Source organism: Calonectris borealis, chromosome 1, assembly GCF_964195595.1.
Source record: "Calonectris borealis chromosome 1, bCalBor7.hap1.2, whole genome shotgun sequence".
Taxonomy (NCBI): Eukaryota; Metazoa; Chordata; class Aves; order Procellariiformes; family Procellariidae; genus Calonectris; species Calonectris borealis.
Window position 1 is genome coordinate 24,641,985 of NC_134312.1, and position 22,027 is coordinate 24,664,011.

At 36.5% G+C, this 22,027-nt stretch overlaps 1 protein-coding gene across 6 annotated transcripts in view; it reads left to right on the forward strand.

Moving 5' to 3' along the window:
• POT1 (protection of telomeres 1) overlaps nucleotides 1-22,027 on the forward strand; it is a 70,884-nt gene that overhangs the window by 30,723 nt on the left and 18,134 nt on the right. For all 6 annotated transcript variants that reach the window (XM_075146692.1, XM_075146699.1, XM_075146671.1 and 3 more), the window contains 4 exons: nucleotides 7,422-7,712; nucleotides 12,239-12,394; nucleotides 18,626-18,786; nucleotides 21,480-21,568. In XM_075146692.1, coding sequence (XP_075002793.1) covers nucleotides 7,422-7,712; nucleotides 12,239-12,394; nucleotides 18,626-18,786; nucleotides 21,480-21,568 — 697 coding nt within the window. The remainder of the gene's footprint in view (nucleotides 1-7,421; nucleotides 7,713-12,238; nucleotides 12,395-18,625; nucleotides 18,787-21,479; nucleotides 21,569-22,027) is intronic.

Below are 22,027 nucleotides of genomic sequence, written 5' to 3' on the forward strand. Positions count from 1 at the left end.
TATTTACGATTGAGAGAGAAATTAGGTAACCTATTCTGGGTTAGTATAAAGCTTCCTTAAGGTCATCTTTATGTATAATTAGAGTGGAATGAAACTATATTTAGATTTTGAAGCTTGTGTTGCTAATTAGTACCTGAGATGTGTTGTTAGTCTTGGAAGTTCATTGATTTGATTTCAGATGGGAAAGTCTTATGCTAAATTTTACATTCTCTCTGAATCCAGCAGGGTGAATGTTACTGAAATTCAGTGGAGGCAGAAACGTGTTTATTGCTTCTGAAATCAAAATACCTATTTTATAATATATGTGTAAAAAAGGAGAAAGTAGAAAGGAGCCTGATTAAAATAAAAGAATCAAAAAGTTGCATGTGTGTGGTAGGTTAATATTGGATTTTTTTGAGATGTGGGAAGTACAGGTTAAAAAACCAAACAAGATAACTGTCGGGGAAGTTATGTACACACCCTCTTTTCTGCAAACATAATAGTGTCTCAGCTTCACTATTTATCTTTAATATAAACTTATTAAGGAAACCTGTTGATATAGCACATAGTTCTTTCCACATAAGGAACCTCACCATTCTCCTGATTTGGCATCAAATTTTTGAGGACATCATTCTAAAATCCTTATCAATTGTCACTTCATCATTCTGCAAGATCATGTTTCAGTATTTAAAGATAGGGTCTGTTAATTCCTTCCCCACATACACTTTTTTTTTTCTCATCACAGCGGAGCTGTTTTCAGTGGTTTCCAGCCCTAATTGACCTCCAGCTGCTCACAATCCATATCTCCTCAGATGCATAAGCTGACAGCTTGTTTAATTACTTTCTAAGTTGGAATGATATAGAGTCACTAAGTTGTATTTTTCTGGATGGGAATGTTTTGACTATCCCAGGCTAACCGTCAGTTACTTGGGAAGTTTTCATATCTGATCTGAGCAGGTAAAAATCTGACATAGAAGCCTGGTGCCAGCTGCTGGGAGTGAACTGGGAGAGTGGTGACGTCTTCCTCTCTTTCACCTACAACCAGCATAGTACGTGTGATTGCTGTGCTATACAGTTTTCAATTAAAAAAAGAAATCAACTCTAATTAGAGTTCTAATTACACTGTCTGCATTTCCTCTTTCACTCTCTTCTCCTTTTGTCTTCAGGCCTTACCACCTTCTCTTAGCTTGTTGAATGGAAAGCAATCGAGAGTAGCAAAGGCCATAGTCTGTCAGAGCTGTGCTTACCAATCAGGACAGATATACCTAGTCCTTATAGCGTGTATTCACATTTCCCTGTCCCAGATATGCTTTTGAGAGACTTCCAAGAAGTTGACATTGATAGCAAACACGTTTTAAAAATCCTACACTCTCAGCTGCAAATGAATAACTTCTCTTCATAGTAACACAGGTGTTGGCAAGGTCTGATGGTTCAGAGCTAATAAGAACTTAATGGAGAGGATTCCGTTGGGATTACTCTGGGTAGAGAATAATTTTCTTTGCTCAGTATTTGTTGCAGAGAATGAAAATTTTAAGTGTCTTAGTAACAGAAATTGAAAGATTATCCAGTTTTAATTACATTTCTGTTAATATTTCTTGAAGTGCATTTTTATGACTTCTTATGATGACTTCTCATGAATTATAGTACTTCCTGATTTGCAGTACTGTTTTTGGGCCTTCAACCACAGTCAGTGCTCTGCAGAGATGACAGTGGGGGGGATCTGTTGCGACACTGCAACCCTGTTTTCAAATTCTTGCTTTGAAGGGTGGAAGCAATTAAAATTTTTTTAGTAAATGTCATGGTGTAACCCAGCAGGCAGCTAAACACCACACAGCCGTTCGCTCAATCCCTGCCCCCAGTGGGATGGGGGAGAGAATCAGTGGGGATGGTGGTGGGGGACAGTAGGATTCGTGGGTTGAGATAAAGACAGTTTAATAGGACAGAAAAGGAAGGGAAAATAATAATAATAATAATAATCATAATGATAAAAGAATATACAAAATAAGTGATGCACGATACAATTGCTCACCACCCACCAACCGATGCCCAGCCAGTCCCCGAGCAGAGGCCCCCCAGCCAGCTTTCCCCTAGTTTATATACTGAGCATGACGTCATATGGTATGGAATATCCCTTTGGCCAGTTTGGGTCAGCTGTGCTGGCTGTGCCCCCTCCCAGCTTCTTGCACATCTCCAGCCTTCTCAGTCGGTAGAGCATGAGAAGCTGAGAAAGGCTTGACTCTGTGTAAGCACTGCTCAGCAACAACTAAAACATCAGGTGTGTTATCAACGTTATTCTCATACTAAATCCAAAACACAGCACTATACCAGCTACTAGGAAGAAAATTAACTCTATCCCAGCTGAAACCAGGACAGTAAACAATTATAAGATTCTTTTTAACACAAAGAAACCAGCATTTTTTCTCAGAAATATCAGTATTACTATTGCTTTTGGCTTCCCTTCAAAAATTATGTAAGTCATACAACTCACTTTGAAGTTTTTATGGAATTTAAATTAAAAACAAGTATTTGCTCTATAGTAAATAACGTCAGAAATATTGACTGTAGGCAGTGATAGAGTTCCTCCATAATTCGAAGTCTTAGAATTTTGCACATATGTTTTCGGAAATTTTCATCTAAGTACTTTTGGTCAAGTTACCTGATCGTGTCTTAAATATGTAGGAAATATTCCAAAATAGACATTTTTTACTTTACTAGAATTTTCTCAAATATACGATGCCACTTTCTCTGAGGAATTATTTCTAAAGCAGTATCGTGATGCCTGTTGTTTTTTTAATTTATTATCAAAACAGAAATTATTTCAGCTGGTTTAAGTATATATACTTTTTGCATACAATTTTTTTTTCCACAAAATAGTTATAATATGTTCAGTTGAACTGGTAAATGAAATGTACAATGTATTGTTCATTTTCTTCTTTAATTTGTATTACCATTGCTGCAGACGTTTCTGATAATCTCATTTTGCAGACAGCAATTCTCAGGAATAGTAGGGGATAAGCTATAATTTGTGGTCCTAATATCTATGTGTATTTTTTATGTCTTCATAAAAAGTAATTTTACTTCCATATGACTAGCCTTGTTAACTTTCTTTTGCAAGGTGCCTGCAGATAGTTTTTGTAGTTCAGTTTTCTTGTTGTTGTATTTAAACATGTTCAAAATGGTTTAATTTATATAAGGACAGAGATTATTTACTAAGTTACTTCAAATTGCTTCTCTATTTCATTATTACCTCTCTGTTCATACAGCTGGAGGTACACGGATTTACATAGGATTGCATTATTAAAATACAAGAAAATATAATCAGCATACCATATTATCCAAACTTGTTTAGACTGTGATTTACTCTACTTAGTGTGAGAAAACATTTACAAAATATAAGGAAATATACCAAATGCATTTGGGTGGTTTTTTTGACAGGAAACCTTTTTTCGTATAAACAGCATCAGTGACAATCATCAAACTTTTACAAAGAAATTAATCTCTGGATCTGATATGATGTTAAGGCTCGGGTTCAGTTGTCTATTTTTGAGCAATAAGTTATTAAATTAGTAACAATTTTAATAAACCATTTTTTTTTTGTATCGGAGTATTGTCTCTTTGCATGTTCTGTTATGGGATGTGTATACCATTCAAATACTTGATCTGCAACTTCGTTTTAGCTTGGCAGTATGTCTTCAGTGTTTGTGATGGTTTTTTTTTAGCCTTCCATCCCATCCCACCCTTGTGCACTGCATGATGCTCTGAATGGAAAGCAAGCATTCCTGTTTCCAGATTAGTTTTAAAAATGTAGGTTTCCAGATTGTAGGACTGAAGTCGTTCTCATGTTGCCAAGTCTGGAGAGGGCTACTGAGAAACATCTCCAAAGGTCTTACTCTAACTTTTAGCCTTTTCTTAGCCCTGTGCAATTCCTGCTTATTTGCATAAGGTATCTTGCTTCAGCGTGAACTGAACACTGTTTGTGTCACACAGAGTGGCATGTGCTTGTATACATGTGTTTAACTGAGAGGAATACATTGCTCACCACAGTAACTATAATTCTTGCAGATACATTGCCTGTAGACAAATTTGCACTCTTTCTTTCCTTTTCACTAGCATCTCACATATATGACATTTCTGCAGTTAAGCGAAGACTGAGTAGCAGCATGTGAACATTGATCTTTTATTATTTTGTTGTCAACCATGAATCACAGGGATCATAAGTTTTTGACTTCTGCTTAGGTGAAAGATGCCTTACAATGAGATCTTCAGCTGAATGTACACTCAAATTGGAATAGAAGTTTGGACAGTGCATTTCAGATGATGCAATAATTCAAGTTAAAAAAAAAAACAAACAACAACACAACCTGATGTTTGAAATAATTTTATATGTATAAATAATAATAAAGTTTTAAGCTTAATGTACTCATGTTTCAAAATATTATCTTGAATTCCTGATCCTTCCACAAATCAATAGTTAAATTTATTTTAGGAAATCTTCCTTCTTAGTATAGGAATGTGTACATTAGCTTAGTATATGTTGTTTTACAAGGCATTTTTTTTATATTCTAAGATAATCTGTGACTACGGTGGTTTTGTAATAGTCCTTTGCTTCTGCAATTTAACGACCAGTTTTGATGAAAAACTACCTTGGAGATGCTATTATTCCAGCCTTATACAGTAGTTACTATCGCACTTTTCTCTTCCATTGTGTGAGGTGAATAACACCAGCTTCAGTAAAACAAAAAAAAAAAAATTCAGGTGGTTTAGGTTGCTGTAAATCTATTTATAAATATTTCAAGATTAGCTTCTTTTGAATGAGCATATTCAGGATAGAGTTGTACCCCATAGAAATCATTAGGGTTTATTGTCCACGCAGTTTGTTGAGGTGACATTTCACCTTTTGTTGTTTAGTTTATAAAAACTATGCCAAAGACTCCCGCAATATATATTGGAATTTACTTGCCTGCTTAGAACAAGCTCTGGTTTTGTCCCAGAAGATATTTTTGTTTAGCAACCATTATTTGTTGAATGTATTTAAAATTCTCAGGGAATTTTTAAAGTGATAGCCTTCTGCCCGCCTTCCCTGTTCTCGTGCCTCCCGCCCCCCCGATTTTTTTAAAAATCGCCAAGGCCTCTAGAAATGACACAAAATCTACTGAGGGGTAATTGTCATCATATACAAAAGTCTCAGATTAGCTCTTTTCCCTAAGTTTAATTCAATTTCAAAATCGTTTGTGTGTGGAAAATAGAACTAGTTTACAGTATCACTGCTTGACTTGAGATCTACTTAGAGTGCCATAATGAAACAACATTTAGCCATGGATTTTGTTCATTTTACACTCCAGTGATTCCTCATCACTTTAGCAATGATTTGTTTTTAAAGGACAAGCCTGTTGACCATCATCTGTTCTGTGGGTCTGACATAAGTGATTTTCCAGCTATGAAATATTTTGGTCTGTAACCCATTCTACATTTACTTTTCCTGTTTGTTCTGTTGTTCATTAAATAATATTGTTGAATGCTGTTTACCTTTGAGACCACTCAGGGGCTTCTCCACATACCTATGCCTAAGGACATTTGCTTTTGCTTCAAGATCATTGGTAATTTTCTCATCATGACACTTCAGGTTTAATTTCTTATATATTTTATTTCCTTTGTTATTTTATAACTGCCTTTCCCTACATTAAGGCTGATTTCAAATCCACTAAATGAGGGTACTAGGAGATGTCAGAAGTACAGTATATTCAAGTGCAGCCTCATGAATGCTCAAAACATAACATAAAGGATTTGGGAAATGGAAAAAATAGTCTATGATGAAATATTAGTGGAAGCCCAGGGAGACAAAGTAGTTTCTTGAACTAGTTTCCTGAAAGGTTTAGAGCCCTCATAAAAAGTCTAAGACAGACTTTTTAGTAAGAAAGAAGTCACGATATTTTGATGATGATTTAAAAGAATTTGTGAATAAATAAGTAAGTAGGTAAATTGGATATTAAAACACTTTGAGAAACATTTGACATGTTAGACAATATACTTAAAAATATGCTTGAGGTATCTTTTCATAGAATGAGTAAAAGTGATGAAAGAGAGTTTTCCTCCCCTCTGGATGTTACCTATTTTGAGAAGCTATGGAATATAATGCAGCAACTAAAGTAAATCTGTGTATTTATATTAGATAACGTCTTAGTGTTAAAGTGGATTTTTTTTTTCCAGATTATGGGTAATGGGCACGAATTGATTATGAAACTATGTATTTTCCTGATTTGTCCATTGGCTTTTCTTGTATTTTCAATATTTAAATCTAAAGGTTAAAAGACTAAAGCTTTTCAGTGTTACAATGAAGAAAAACTACATCGTGAATTGATGTGCTCCATTGGTGAGGTCTGGAGAATGCTTAAATAAATGAAATGATGAGATGATCCTTAATGCATTTACGCATTATGTCAAAGTAGCAGGGATTAAAGGAGTTCCTGTCACCAAGGTTGAACTGCTTTATTTATGAATTTCCTTTATTTCAAGGAATACTTGATTTGTGTGCTTTTTAAATTTCAGTGTGTTTATAAAATATAGGCCTAAATCGTTGGCAATGCTTTGGTAAAAAATGTTGCTGTTTAGAACTTCTGTTACATCTTTCAGATTCTGCACCTTTAAATGAGTAGGATTTTTCAGCCATTTGAAAATTGAGCACTTGGAATCCTAAACTAGATTGTCTCACAAATGCTATATTCAGAAGTCTTGTTGCTTTTTTGGTAAGCAGTTTTTAATTAAAAAGGGATAGATCAAAACAGTCGATTTGAGATTTCTGGATAATGAGTCATGCAGTGCTTAGATATATATATAAAGTGCAGGGAACAATAAGACTAGACTAGACTAGATCCTTGAAAGGAATGCTTCAGACTTTGAGCACTGTTATATGGTAGCAGATACACAGCTAAATCAGCGGGATACAGGAGACCTGCCATGTGCAGGGCAGTAGACATAAGAGTAATTGTGAAAGCTGTATTCATAATTCAAGGGATGAAAGATGGTCAGAAATCCATAATAACTTTGCTCCACCATCGCTCTGCTGTGTGACCGCTAAAAATTAATTTCTCTCATGCCTCAGTTTCCCCATCTGTAAAAGCAATCCTGATGTGTTCCTCACACAAACATTTTGAGATGTGTGAATAAAGTACTCTGCACTGATGCTGTATATTTACAGGTGGGTATTAGTTTGTCTCTTTAAAAAAATCTTTGTGTTAGATTATAATTTCTGCTTACTCACTTTGTTTTCTTGTTAATGTTAATTTCCTTTTTTGGTTTTGTTTTTATTTTGACTCCTTTCTCCTAATAGCACCAGGAACAAAAATGATCAATGGTCCATTCTTCATGCACATGATAAAACAGAAACCTATGTGTATTTCGATGCAGTGCAACCGTTATTTTTTTTTCTTCACATTTTGTTACAGATCAGGGAATACAATGGACAGATGCAGGGAATTACTAGTGCGGGATTTGCATCCTTAACATTTGATGGAACTGTAGGAGCACCAGTAGTTCCTCGAACCTCTAGCAAAGTGTACACTTTCATGGATGAAGAACAGAAAACAATAGAAGAATTACGTGTTTGGGCAGCCAGTAATCTTTCCATCTCTGGACCAGCAGCAAAATTGTCTGGTGTTCAGCCAATGCTGTTCTTTGATCTCACTTGCCAGCTGGTAGGAAAAGCAAAAGTGGATGGATCTTCTTTTCTTCTAAAGGTGGATTTTTTTTTTTAAATACTTTCTTAGATTTATTTATTAAGATATTGTGATGCAGTTTTCGATAAAACAGACATATTTATTGATTTAAATAATGTTGTGTAGATAAATATTTCGAGGTTAAGCAAATTTATGATCCTTGACCATTTTATTTCTATGAAAACAAAATGGAAATCCCAGTTCTCTTTAAAGTTGTTCATCTGATTTATTTCTTTAGAGGGATTTTGTAAGATGGCATTGGTATGAATCATCGTTTCACAAACATTTGTAGATAAGTATCGCAAGATTTCTTAAAATTGAAAAATATTGTTCATTTTAAATTTTAACCTTGTTTTTTAGTTAGCAGCAATTATTGCTCATTTTCCTAGATCTGCTGGATATAATTAATACAGTAAGTAGCACTATCTAGAAAATGAATGAATGGATTATGTTATCTATCTTGATGGACTTTAGGTAGCTTCTTTTATTTATACATAAGCGTTTTGGGGATCAGTGCTCACTGAAAGTACAAAATGCAAAGTACCACAGAACAGGAGGGTACTTTCCAAGGGTGATCCTTAACATCAGCTAAACAAAAAGGAGTTCTGCGTAATTTGCCTGGGTTTAGCTTCAGATGTATCCGTCTGGTGTTATTCTGAAACTCCTCTGTATTTCTTTTTCTTTCTTTCATAAGTTGATTGTTAAAATGTGAGTAATGAACAGCCTGTTATTTTCCATTTTATGACTTCATAAAAATATTTATTGGTTCTACTGTATTACGCTGTATTGTTACAACATTTTTAGAAACAGCATACTGCATTATTCCTTCATTAAAGCAGGAAAGATTTTTCTTGTGCAGAACAATGTATGCACTACACAGAAACAAACCTTTAGTGTCATCCCATAATATGCTTTGCAGCTGTTACAAATATTTCCATTTAATTATCCCTTGTGAAATAGATGTCAAATGAGACCCATTAAAATTTCAGAACTTTGTGGACTGTAATTAAGTTGTTCATTAATAAGTATATGTTCAGCATTGAAGGACCCTTTGCAAGGACAGAGACAAGTGCTTTTTTAAATTATTAATATTTCTTTACACTCTTTTCTGTGTTGTAAGATCTGAAGTCGATTTTGTGAGTTTTGTATAGCAAAGATAATGACTTGGGGGGAAAACTTAGGATAGACTTAGGAAGGTAAAAGTTTGAAATCAGATAACGGTAGATCAATTTTTCTGATACGTAATTCCCTTGACATTTTTTTCACTAGTATAAAATATTAAATACTTAAATCTGTATTAAAATACATAAGACAAGCTTAAAAATGGTAGATGAACCATTGATATGCTGTTGCTAATTTTCTCCATTTTTCAAGCATGGCAAAATCCCTTTCTCATATCAAATGTTGGTTGTGATAGAAGAGAAGCCTTTTTAAAAAATTGTAGACAGATCTCTAATTATTTTGTTGATTCACTAAACAAAAAAACCCCACAAATTCAATACCAGCTCAAATGGAGTGATCATTAAATATTATTATTATATTATTTTGGTTATACATTTTATAATAATGCTTTAAATTTATCATGTCATTCTGAGTATATCAGTTATATTAATGGTTGATTATACTATAAAATATAATGATTATTTTAAGCGTTGAGTTCATGTAACTAGTGGGGATTGCTTCAAAGAAAACTAAAATGAATTTCAGTGATTTTATGCATCATCCATAGCATAACTTTTAATATTAGACTTGATATATTAATTGGGATATGCACAGCACCTGAGGCTGACATGGCTTAGAGACAGTATCGCTAACTTGTTAGTGCTTACGTTTTTTCTGATAATTCTGTTATTCAAACTGATGGAGACTAAAAAACTCACGCTAGAAATTATTCTGTCATTTATGCCTTTCATAAAAGTTTTACTAATATTCTTTTCTTTCCTTCTGTCTGTCAGTTAAATTGTCTACATTAAGCTATGTCATACAATTAACATACTCTGCTGAAGAGAGAAACAGGTTTCATTGTGTCTCTCCCATTTCAGTGTTTTGCTGACCATGGTGATCAAAGGTCATCGCTAACTATTCCTTAGCTCCAGTTCATGGCTAGTAATGGAACCATTTGCTGTTTCTTATCCAGAATTAATTTAATCAGTATTGGTTTTTAGACCAATGTTGGGTTTTGAAACCAGGGCTTCTGTGTTTTCATTCATCATTTGAGTAAAGTGAAGCTGGCAAGCTCCTGAGGTGGAGACTTTGATCTGTTTTCATATTTGTGCAAGTAATAAAGAAAACCAACTACTTTGCTAAGGATTTTTTTTTTCTTGTAAAGAAAGCTTACTGACTTACAAATTCCTCCAAAAGGTGCCCTGATGCTAGCCCCATTAGTTCCTCTGGCAAAAGACATTTTAAAGCTAAGTAGTCATCCTTGTATCTGACAGGGAGCATTCAGTTTATTTCAATCCATTTGTCAGATCCATCTCTTAAGTGTAGAACTACCAAAGTGTCCCAAATAGAGCCAGTTGAAAAATAATGGGAAACTTGATGAATTTAAGGTTCTTTATTTTGTCAAAGTGACTAAATTCATAATATATATGCACTAAATCTATGTTTCTCAAGCTCAGTTCTGGAACAGGTTTGATAATGCAAACAATGGGCAACCTCTCTTTCAGAGGTGGTTTTAAGTATTTCATGGTACAGGATCAGAAGATAATAGGCTTTATTTTTAATCTGTAGCAGCATATACCACCTCATTATCTGAGTCCTTCAGAATACACTCTTATTTGGGAACATTAATGTTATGGGTCATTTTCACTCTGAATGGTTTTCCCTTTTATCTCTTGATTTGTGATGAGTATTTCAACCATGAGTTATTCTCAGTGTATTTACACATGGCTTTGCTGATTCTTAGACCTTTTCCTGTGGGTCCTTTGATCCACAGCAGTTAAGCATAAGGGGTAGAACCCTTTAAATTTAAGCTTTTGTATCTTTTTTTCTTCCTCTTGGCAGTGCCTAACTCAGGGGACAAAATGCCTTGGTATCACAAGCTGTCTGAAAATTAGCTTCTGTTGAACCTATATCCATGAAATCCTATAAAACGCAGCATTTCAGGCTTATAGTCCAAAAGCCTCTAGATTTTTCTTTTTCTATGCCTGTATTTCAGACCATTATTTCTGTTGTCGTTCAGAAGAGTATCTCTTCAGGAACTCAGGAAACCATAGTTTACAGAATGTATTGTAAGCAGCTGTCACTGAGATTTTCGTGTTTGATTTAAGCAGTAAGATTTTGGATCCAAAGTGATAAGTCTGTGGGTAATCTTACTTTTTCACAATAACTTTGATAGCTCAAAAATAACTCTATTGATTTTTCAATACTTAAGTGTATCAAAAACTTAGCTGTTGTGGTTTAACCCAGCAGGCAGCTAAACACCACACAGCCGCTCGCTCATTGCCCCCCAGTGGGATGGGGGAGAGAATCAGAAGAGTAAAAATGAGAACACTTATGGGTTGAGATAAAAACAGTTTAATAATTGAAATAAAATAAAATAATAATAAGAAGAAGTAATGAAAAGGAAGATAACAAAAAGAGAGAGAAATAAAACCCAAGAAAGACAAGTGATGCAAATGAAAAACAATTGCTCACCATCAACTCACCGATGCCCAGCCAGTCCCTGAGCAGTGGCCCCCCGGCCAGCTTTCCCCTAGTTTATATACCGAGCATGACGTCGTATGGTATGGAATATCCCGTTGGCCAGTTTGGGTCAGCTGTGCTGGCTGTGTCGCCTCCCAGCTTTTTGTGCATCTCCAGCCTTCTCAGTCGGTAGAGCATGAGAAGCTGAGAAAGGCTTGACTCTGTGTAAGCACTGCTCAGCAATAACAAAGACATCCCTGTATTATCAACACTGTTTTCAGCACAAATCCAAAACATAGCCCCACACTAGCTGCTACAAACAAAATTAACTCTATCCCAGCCAAAACCAGCACATTAGGTTTAGGCAAACAATTTTTAGAATCCTCGTTATTAAATATATGTTAAATACTGATGTTTTTCTAATATGTTCTGGATAACTAGCAGTGTATACTGATGGAGGAGATCATCGGTAATTAACGGAGTACATGCTGTGTACTCAGTCTTCACATACTGTAGCTGGAGTGGTTAAAAAAGACCTATAGCAGGATTAAAATATTAAATATAGACAATTCTGCATTTGGTGAATTCTAATAGTTGTAACTGCTGGATAAACAGTTGAGGTTTTGCTAGCGCTGTTTTTTTTTTTTTTTTTAAATATTATCAAATCCTAGGTCTTAACACTTGATCATATTCTCTGTAGAGGTTGTTTTATACTCTGTAAGGAATAATAATAATAATAAAAAAAATCCCATAAAATCTGATTTAAGTAATTTAAGGACTTTAAGACTAAGACTCCAATTAAGATTTCTTATTGTTATTGATTTTTAATCAAACAACAAATTTGTTAAAAAAAAAAAAGTTATTTAAAATCTCAATCTAAAGTATTCTGAGCATATTGAAATAGTTCATTTGCATTGCAGGTATGGGATGGCACAAAATGTCCCTATCCAACATGGAAGGTGCCTGTGGAAGCAAAAGACCTGGAAGGAGAAAAAGTTCTTCTCCATCAGCTGCGAAATCTAACGGTGGACATTCTAGTCTATGATAACCATGTACAACTGGCAAAATCACTTAAGGTAATGCACGGTTTGGTATTTCTACCTCTCATTTTGTGGCCTATTTTCTGCTTAGAACTCACTTCAGAGAATGTATCAATTCTGTTCTGCTGTTAATTAGTTTCAGATGTTCCTCTTTATCCTTCACTGTAGTTCCTATACCTTTTATTTGAATGCAAAACTGCTTCAACATGTGTAAAACAGCCTCATTACCCTAAAATTGCCATGAAAAAAATTCTTCCAATTAAGCAGTTCTTTCCAGACACTGTAATATCATATATAATCCTGTGAAAATAATGCACTCAGAAAATGTATTCTATGCTTTAGAATTATTTTTTAAATGATATAAAGTGGGGTTAAACTTGTAGTCCCATTAAAGGCCCATAATTCTAAAGACAGTAAAAGATTTTCTGTTCTATAAACTTCTGCAATTTGCAGTGCAGTCTTCATTTAGTGGGTCAGTAATGTTGATTATGCTCGGATAGAGAAAACAACAACATAATTAAACATTTGATCTTCAGCAATACTGCCATCTTGCTTCTGAATACAGTAAATTAGAAAGAATACATCTGTCATTTTATGCCTTGCCCTCTATACCCAAGCATCGTTTTTAAGAAAGTGTTTACCAGAAAATAAAGATAAGTGATAGCCATTTGTTAGGCTGGGGCTATCAGCAGACATTAAATCAATTTGATATATTAATGCCCATTCATAAGTAAATGACAGCTAGCAAAATAACTTGCCTTTGTGTAAGAATTCATAACAAAACTTACTCACAGAAGTATTTCTTTACTTATAGGTTCTTTTCCAGAATTTTTCTCTTGCTAGCTGGTGTAATCTATTGATATAAATAACTGCTGATATTCCAGTAAAGCAATATGTTTTGAAAATTAAGGGAAAAAATATTTTAGTATTAATAAAATCTATTTTCTTGAGTAGCTGATGATACTCCCTTTACTACTCTCTCCCATTTATATTCAGGAATTCCTATTGAATATTTGGTAAGTGGGATGTCTTCATCAGTTCTCAATTTTTTTCCTTCCTATAAGCCCTTTCTTTCTTATCTCTAAAGTGTCTGCTTTTGCTGGATACTGCACTGTGTAGCAGAAGCTCTAATGTCAAAGGAAACCATTAAGAAACCTGGTTTGATCTACTGAGCAACACGGGCTGTCTTTCTTCTTCTGGCTATGTCCAAAGGTGTTGTAGTTTCACTAATGCAAGCTGTAGAAGTTTTAAGTTCATTTAAGATCATTTTTTAACACAACTTTTTAGTGGATTGTCTTAGCGGTGTTCTTGAAGAAAAATGTCTGATATCCAAACAATTAAACTTCAGGAAGATATTAAGTTTAGGCTGCAATACGTGCAGTTAATTTTATTTCACAGAATAATGTAGCGATAATAAAGTTTTGGGGGACTCTTCCTAAAATGGAAAATTTAATAAAAGGTTTGTTTTTAAATACTACAGTGGAAATCATGTCATATCGTAAAAAAGTATAATTGAAATACTCTAAATTGATCTGTATAATATTTTATTTAGTTCAGGGTCTTGTTATGCAAAGATTTTTTTAAAAAATCATTTATGTAGAAGTATAAAACATTTAGTGTATGCATGTGCATCTTCCCGAGTGTGAACACGAGAACAATGTGGACAGAAACTGTACTAGATGTTTTGCCAGTTTATGGTTTCAGAAACAATAAAAGTGCACTATTTTTCAGCCATCTCTTTTGCATTTGACAGTAGCTTAGAATTGCCTTTTTAAATGTAAATTGTTATGGAATTGTTGGGTTACAGTCTCCCATGTTGTCGTGTACCATTTGCAATGACAGTTGCAGCTCTGAAATGATATTTGATGTAGGAACAATCTGTTTCATGCAGCCTTGATACCAAGAAGGGCAGATTGAAGAAAAAACTGAAATATTTGTTCTTATTGTATCTGTAGGGACATGTTCAGCCAAGGAAGCTCTGAGTAAGCACTACAGTCTAGTGAAAGTGGGTAGTGTATTACAGTGAATTTTTAGCAAATCCTGGAGCACAGTGTCAGGGATATTGCTGCAAGAGTTTGTTAAAAGCTCTTTGCTTGGATTCTCTGTCCAGAGAACACTGAAGATATGAGCATTTTATCCCATTTTCCAAGACAGTCAAATAATATTTACAATTTTCAATGGAGAGAGCTTTAGTAATATTGAAGGTACACTACAGTTGATACCATAAGTAGACTTTTTGTCCCCTATGTTTACTGGCCTCCCTTTCCTGCTGGGTAAGACTGTGGCTTTTCAGCATTTGCTGCCTTAGCAGAACACAAACAGAATTTTCAGAAATCTCATCTCTGAAGTAGATTATTTCCTGGGGCATAAAGACACAAGCAAGAGCTACAACTAAGCAAAGACAATGGTGCTCGCTGCTTTTTCCCGAATTTCCCTCTTCCTCTGGCTACCTGGGGTGCATGAGGCTTTTTCGCGTTACTCTAGGAACCGCAGCCTGCAACTCTCCAGAGTACAGTTGCTCCCCATAGGTTGTAGTTTGTTATTCTTCAGCCTTTCGTATTCCAGCTTTTCCAGAGGTTCTCAGGATTCAGTGACCTTGCCATACAACTCGGGAATAGGTCTGTGACATGGGTTTCTCCATCTGGGGCATTTTGCTAGATGGTAAGCGTCAAGGTGAGTGAGCATCAGTGGTGAGTCAGTGCACAATAGGGGTCCAGCTGTCCACAGCTGGTTGGAGATTTCCTTATGTACTGTCATTCATTGAATATGTGGTACTGTGCATTCCTCTTATGGCTTGATACCATCGATTTTGTGTTGCCATGCATTTTCTGAATAGTACAATTAAAACAATTAACCTTGAGCATGCATACAAGTCCTAGTCCATAGTTTCACAGTATTTGCTTCATGTTCTGTATCTTCAGATGCAGAATTTGAATATTTTCAGCTGTTCCTCCCGCTGTATACAATGTCATGTCTTTTTTAATAATAGTTTGGACTAAGAAGTCTTGCTTGCTTTTCTAGTCTCTGAATCACATTTCCAACCTGCAACTTAAATGAGTTACGTGGGTGTAATATCTAGCTTCATATTTTTCAGGCCTGGGTAGCATTCCTGTGATCTGTCAGTAGTATTTTCCCCACTTCTCTCTTTGTACTCATTAAAAGGGAAAAAAACCCAAACCACAACACCCCCCATCCCACCCCCAAGTCCTCCAAACCCTTTAATGGATTTACGTTGGTATTTTTTATTGCAAAGGACCACACCCAAATGCTGTGTATATGCTTCCTCTCATTTGCAAAAAGTTGTGCACAATTTACTCAGTAAAACTAGACTGTCGATACGATAAAATGATGACAAAGAAATCTCATTGAATATCATCAGCCATAAAATAGACATAAAAATTAGTACAGATGATTTTGTTAAGTGATCCCTGTAGATAAAGACAGCCTCTTGTCATGAGTGTCTTTCTGGCCAAACATGAACATTAAATGCCATGATAAATGACCGTTCCAAATTCATCAGTGTCTTAAATGTGAACACAACCCTATATGTTTTGAAATAATTACGAGAATTTGCTAACTAAAAAGTTGTTTTAGTTGTCTAGTTACAGGGAACTGCATATGAGACTTACTTATTTTAATTCTTTTTAGCCTTAATATGTATTTTTAAAATAGTCATATTTGAATTAGACTGCAAATAGGGTATTCGTATATTTTATATTACTGCAAGAAATGTGTTCTTATTGCTTTTATTTCATTTTAAATGAACTTGCTCTAAATGAGGTAGGTAGTTCATAAACAGAACTGCTGTAAAGTCAAGTAAGGAGTTGGTTTTGTACTAGATTTTAGTTATGGCTCTGTATATCATGGTGTTTACTTTAATGTAGATTATAATTTCTTCTCAGTCAAGTATAAAGTGTGCTCTGTCTGCTGGCATTCTGTAAACAAAAGAAATACAGTAACATTTTTAGCTGTAATACCCACATTTGCTCGCCGCTGTTAACAGTAAGCAATGCTGCCTCCCAAAGGAATTTAGGGAAATTGCACTCGATCTTGCACAGTCAGATCTGGTGGTCTGTGCTGACATTCACAACCTTCCAGACTCTCTCAGTATTTGCCAATGCTGATTATAATGCATCTCTTTAGTACAGTTCTAACTGATATTAAAATATATAAAATAATAACATTTTCAGAAAAGGGATCTAATAAAATGCATATATAGGAAGATATATTTTTGTAGTGGTCATAAATCTTGGGAAGTTGGGTGGTACACTAAAACGTAATTCGGTTGACTTTTGCATCAATTTCAGCATACAAGTTTAGAAGGCAAAACTAGCATTTTGTATTCTTGGCTTCTGGGCTGTCCTCTCCCATGTTTAATGTTTTATGTTTGCACATATAGTAAATACTTAGCTTTTTCATACTCTGTTTTTGAAATAAAGAAATTCTTCAATTATAATCGACTTTTTCCTTCTTATATACAAATTACTCTTGAAGAAAAATAGTTTGGCACTGTTATATTGACATAAGGTAATTTGATAAGCAGAACTTAGCTAAGAACTTTTAAAAATACTTTCTCCAAAAGCATTTGTCATAGTCATTAGATTAGTTTTATAATATGACTATCCCTTGCATGTTTGGATATTCAACATAATTAAGTGAAATTTAGCATCTGGAAAGAAAAAAAAAGCCTCCAGATAAGCCTCTTAACTGCCATCTAAATGCACAAGCTGTCCTGTTGATATGCTTTGAATGAACAAAATGAGCAGCTCCCTAATGGTGCAAATCAATTAAAACTCTGGTAAGAGCTCCATGCCAGAAGCAAAATAGGTGCAGGCTGAAGTGCACTTTTTATGTCCCTAGTGCCTGAATTTGAAAACATTGCTGCCTTTTTCATGGGTGATTATTGTTTAAAAGAGCAGTTTGATACCTGCATTATATAGTCGTCGTCTGTTCCTTGATACAGAGGAGGATTCCAGAATGAAGATGCTGCTCTATCTGCTTTTGTGCATGTATACATACATTTATCAGTGTCGTACTAAGACCTGGCCAATCCAGTCTAATAGGAGTATTTTCCAGGTTTCTACTGGTTAAAGCGGGAGCTGAAGCTGAAATAAGACTTAACAGACTGGCTGCTCTAATATTAATGTTAATTGAAGTAAATTTAAAATAATTTATCATTTATATGGGGCTATTTAAAAGATACTTAGAGGGAACATAAATCCAGGTTATTGAATGTGTGTAGCTTGCCAGCTATCAGCAGGATCTTAGGTTATACTTTAAAAAAATATGCGGGTGCTAGTTAATTTGATTCAAAGGCCGTTAAAACACACCAAAGGGAAATTAGCTATATAATTAAGTCTCCAGATTATCTACCTTTAGAACCTTGGTTTTGGTTTGGGTTTTTTTGGGGCGTGGGGAGGAGGGATAATGGTAGTGGTATTTTGAAATAAAAGCAAAGTTATAAAGATGTGTTCGATGTTCAGCACTCCGAAACTTCTTTCTTAATAAGTACTTGTATAAGTTAGCCTAAGTCCATTTGTGTAACTTGACAAAACTGTTTCAGAGAACACAAAATAATTCTAAGCAAAACAAGAAGCATATTTTCCATGTACCTGAGGAGAATATCTAACAGAGTTAGGAACAGTTCCAAAATCTTTGAATTTCTAACACCTGTTTGCCTGTTGTCCTGGTGCTGAAAAAATGTTATCTGTAATCTAAGAGTAAGATATGATAAAGAAATCTGGGTAAGCAGATGTGTTTGTGTGTATACATAAACAGATAATATGCCATGCATGATGATGGACGTGAGGTCAATTGCTGAGTGCGATCATACATGGACAAATCACAGCATGTCAGTCTCTGGAGGGCTGTGTTGTGCCCTCAGCAAAGGAATATATTGGCTCATTTGATCTGTCTTCTGAAGTCTGCTTGAGAATTAGATTTAGTAAGAAGGCTTATGCTGATTCTGAATCAGCCTTTGCTGCCAGTAATGTTGTCTGATAAAGCAAAACAAACAGATCATCCAGAGAGCTTTTGGAGTCTCCATCTTTGAAAATATTCAAAACCCAGCTGGAGACAGCCTTAAGAAACCTGCTGTAGTTAACTCTGCTTTGGTCACGGGGGTTGGACTAGGCAATCTCCAGAGGTCCCTGACAAGTTCAGCTATTTGGTGATTCAGTGAAAACAGGGAAGGAGCTTTACAAGGCCTAGAATTTTCCAAGTAAATAGCTAACTTTGTGTTATCAATTTTTTGTTTGTTTGTTTAAGATTGGAAGTTTTCTGAGAATTTACAGTATTCATACGAAACAAGCAAGTGCTGACGATGAAGGTGTCTCACATATAGAATTTCATCTTCATGGTGGCACCTGTTACGGTCGAGGAATAGGAGTCTTACCAGAAAGTAACCCGGATGTTAAGGAACTAAAAGCGTAAGTTCTATACGTAGGGTTTTTTTCCTAGATGATTCTGGAAAACTCTAGACTAATGTAACAACTGTACAGTTTAGAATTGTAAACGTGTGTAAGAAACAGAAACTCTGGAACAGAATATGTCTTTGGCACCACTAAGATGAAGAGTAAATATTTGGGGGAATAGGTAAATAAAGGCTAATTTTTCAAATTTAAAATACAGTAGGGATTAAGATTTCTGTTTTATAGTACTGTAATAATAAGGCCTGGCCACATTAACATACATATTCTGTTTTATAGTGGCATAAAATCTTTTAAAGATAAAAGCTATGGTTAAGCAAATAAACTGAGCACATTTTAACCACGTGCATATGTGTTACTTGGAAATGGTGACACTTAAAGATGTTCAAAATGAAGCATATAATATAAATGCTTTACTGAACTGCATTATATGCATAAGGAGTTATAGAATCGTAGAATCATTTAGGTTGGAAAGGACCTTTAAGATCATCAAGTCCAACCGTTAACCTAACACTGCCAAGTCCACCAATAAACCACCATGTCCCTAAGCACCACATCCAGACGTCTTTTAAATACCTCCAGGGATGGTGACTCAACCACTTCCCTGGGCAGCCTGTTTCAATGCTTGACAACCCTTTTGGTGAAGAAATTTTTCCTAATATCAATCTAAACCTCCCCTGGTGCATCTTGAGGCCATTTCCTCTCATCCTATCGCTTGTTACTTGGGAGAAGAGACTGACATCCACCTCACTACAACCTCCCTTCAGGTAGTTGTAGAGAACGATAAGGTCTCCCCTCAGCCTCCTCTTCTCCAGGCTAAACAACCCTCAGCCGTTCTTCAAAAGACTTGTTCTCCAGACCCTTCACCAGCTTCGTTGCCCTTCTCTGGACACGCTCCAGCACCTCAATGTCCTTCTTGTAGTGAGGGGCCCAAAACTGAACACAGTATCTGAGGTGCAGCCTCACCAGTGCTGAGGACAGGGGCATGATCACCTCCCTACTCCTGCTGGCCACACTATTTCTGATACAGGCCAGGATGCCATTGGCCTTCTTGGCCACCTGGGCACACTGCCGGCTCATGTTCAGCCACCTGTCAACCAGCACCCCCAGGTCCTTTTCCTCTGGGCAGCTTTCCAGCCACTCTTCCCCAAGCCTGTAGCGTTGCCTGGGGTTGTTGTGACCCAAGTGCAGGACCCAGCACTTGTTGAACCTCATACAGTTGGCCTCGGCCCATCGATCCAGCCTGTCCAGGTCCCTCTGCAGAGCCTTCCTACCCTCGAGCAGATCAACACTCCCGCCCAACTTGGTGTCATCTGCAAACTTACTGAGGGAGCACTCGATCCCCTCGTCCAGATCATTGATAAAGATATTGAACAAGACCGGCCCCAGCACTGAGCCCTGGGGAACACCGCTCGTGACCGGCCGCCAACTGGGTTTAACTCCGTTCACCACAACTCTCTGGGCTCGGCCGTCCAGCCAGTTTTTTACCCAGTAGAGAGTGCACCTGTCTAAGCCATGAGCTGCCAGCTTCTCTAGAAGAATGCTGTGGGAGACAGTGTCAAAGGCTTTACTGAAGTCCAGGTAGACCACATCCACTGCCTTTCCCTCATCCACTAGGTGGGTCACCTGGTCATAGAAGGAGATCAGGTTAGTCAAGCAGGACCTGCCTTTCATAAACCCATGCTGACTGGGCTTGATCACCTGGTTGTTCTGTACATGCCGTGTGATGGCACTCAAGATGATCTGCTCCATAACCTTCCCTGGCACCAAGGTCAGACTGACCAGCCTGTAGTTCCCCGGATCCTCCTTCTGGCTCTTCTTGTAGATGGGCATCACATTTGCTAACCTCCAGTCAACTGGGACCTCCCCGTTTAGCCAAGACTGCTGATAAATGATGGAAAGTGGCTTGGTGAGCATTTCCACCAGCTCCCTCAGTACCCTTGGGTGGATCCCATGGGGCCCCATAGACTTGTGTGTGTCTAAGTGGTGTAGCAGATTGCTAACCATTTCCCCTTGGATTATGGGGGCTTTGTTCTGCTCCCCGTCCCTATATTCCAGCTCAGGGGGCTGGGTATCCCGAGAACAACAGGTCTTGCTATTAAAGACTGAGGCAAAGAAGGCATTAAGTACCTCAGCTTTTTCCTCATCCTTCGTCACTATGTCTTCCCCCCGCATCCAATAAAGGATGGAGATTCTCTTAGCCCTCCTTTTGTTGCTAATGTATGGCAGTATCCCGATTAAGTTCTAGTTGGACTTTGGCCCTTCTAATTTTTTCCCTGCATAACCTCACGACATCCTTGTAGTCCTCCTGAGTGGCCTGCTCCTTCTTCCAAAGGTTAAAAACACTCTTTTTGCCTTAGGAAAGGGTAAGTAACCAAAGTCCACATTCCTTTATCAGGAATTCTGTTTCCAGTACTACAGATTTCTTTTGGCACTATATTGTGTTCAAAGTTCCAGAAGTGATTTGGAAAGGAATGTCTCATCTGCATCATTAATATACACTCCTGCAACTTCAGGCTCAATTAAGTTTCATGTCTCTGCTGGAAAATTTATGTCCGAACATTATACCTGTGTATTGATAAACAGTAGGTTTCATATAAGTGTATGTATAGTCCCATATATATATGTGTGTGTGTATGTCTATATATGAAAGACTTCTTTAGGTTATAAAATATTTAGTCATTCATTTTTAGGTTCTTAGAATCTGTGGATCTGGCAGACTGTGAGAATATGGAAAGCATGTCTTCAATGGAATTAGAAGGCACTTTTAACAACGTTACAGGTAAGAGCAATTGAAAGCTGATTTGCTCTTTCTTCTAACATATATATGGCCAAGATAAAGTCACAGTTACTGCTTCTCGAAGTGTATAATGTTACTTTCACATACAAAGCCTTAGAGAATTCTTTTGGATTATTAGGCTGGAAATGGACATTACGCTATCTTTCTGTCTTGCAGCAGAAGCCTTTCATACACATGGAAGAATACTTTCATAGGAGGTAGTGAATAAATTATTAGACACAGGTGGTGTTCTTAATCATACCATATTAGATCATAAAGCAGAGTGACGTAACTCCCTCCCTCTAAAGGGGGATTCTTCAGAGACAGGCACTGAAAACACTACTGAACAGCTGTTTGCTGAGGAGCTGTTCTAAAGACACTGGATGGAAAGTTGTGTCAGTGGCAGAGTTGCAAGGTGCAGCACCATGGAAAAGCAGTATCTTACAGACAGTTCTACAGATC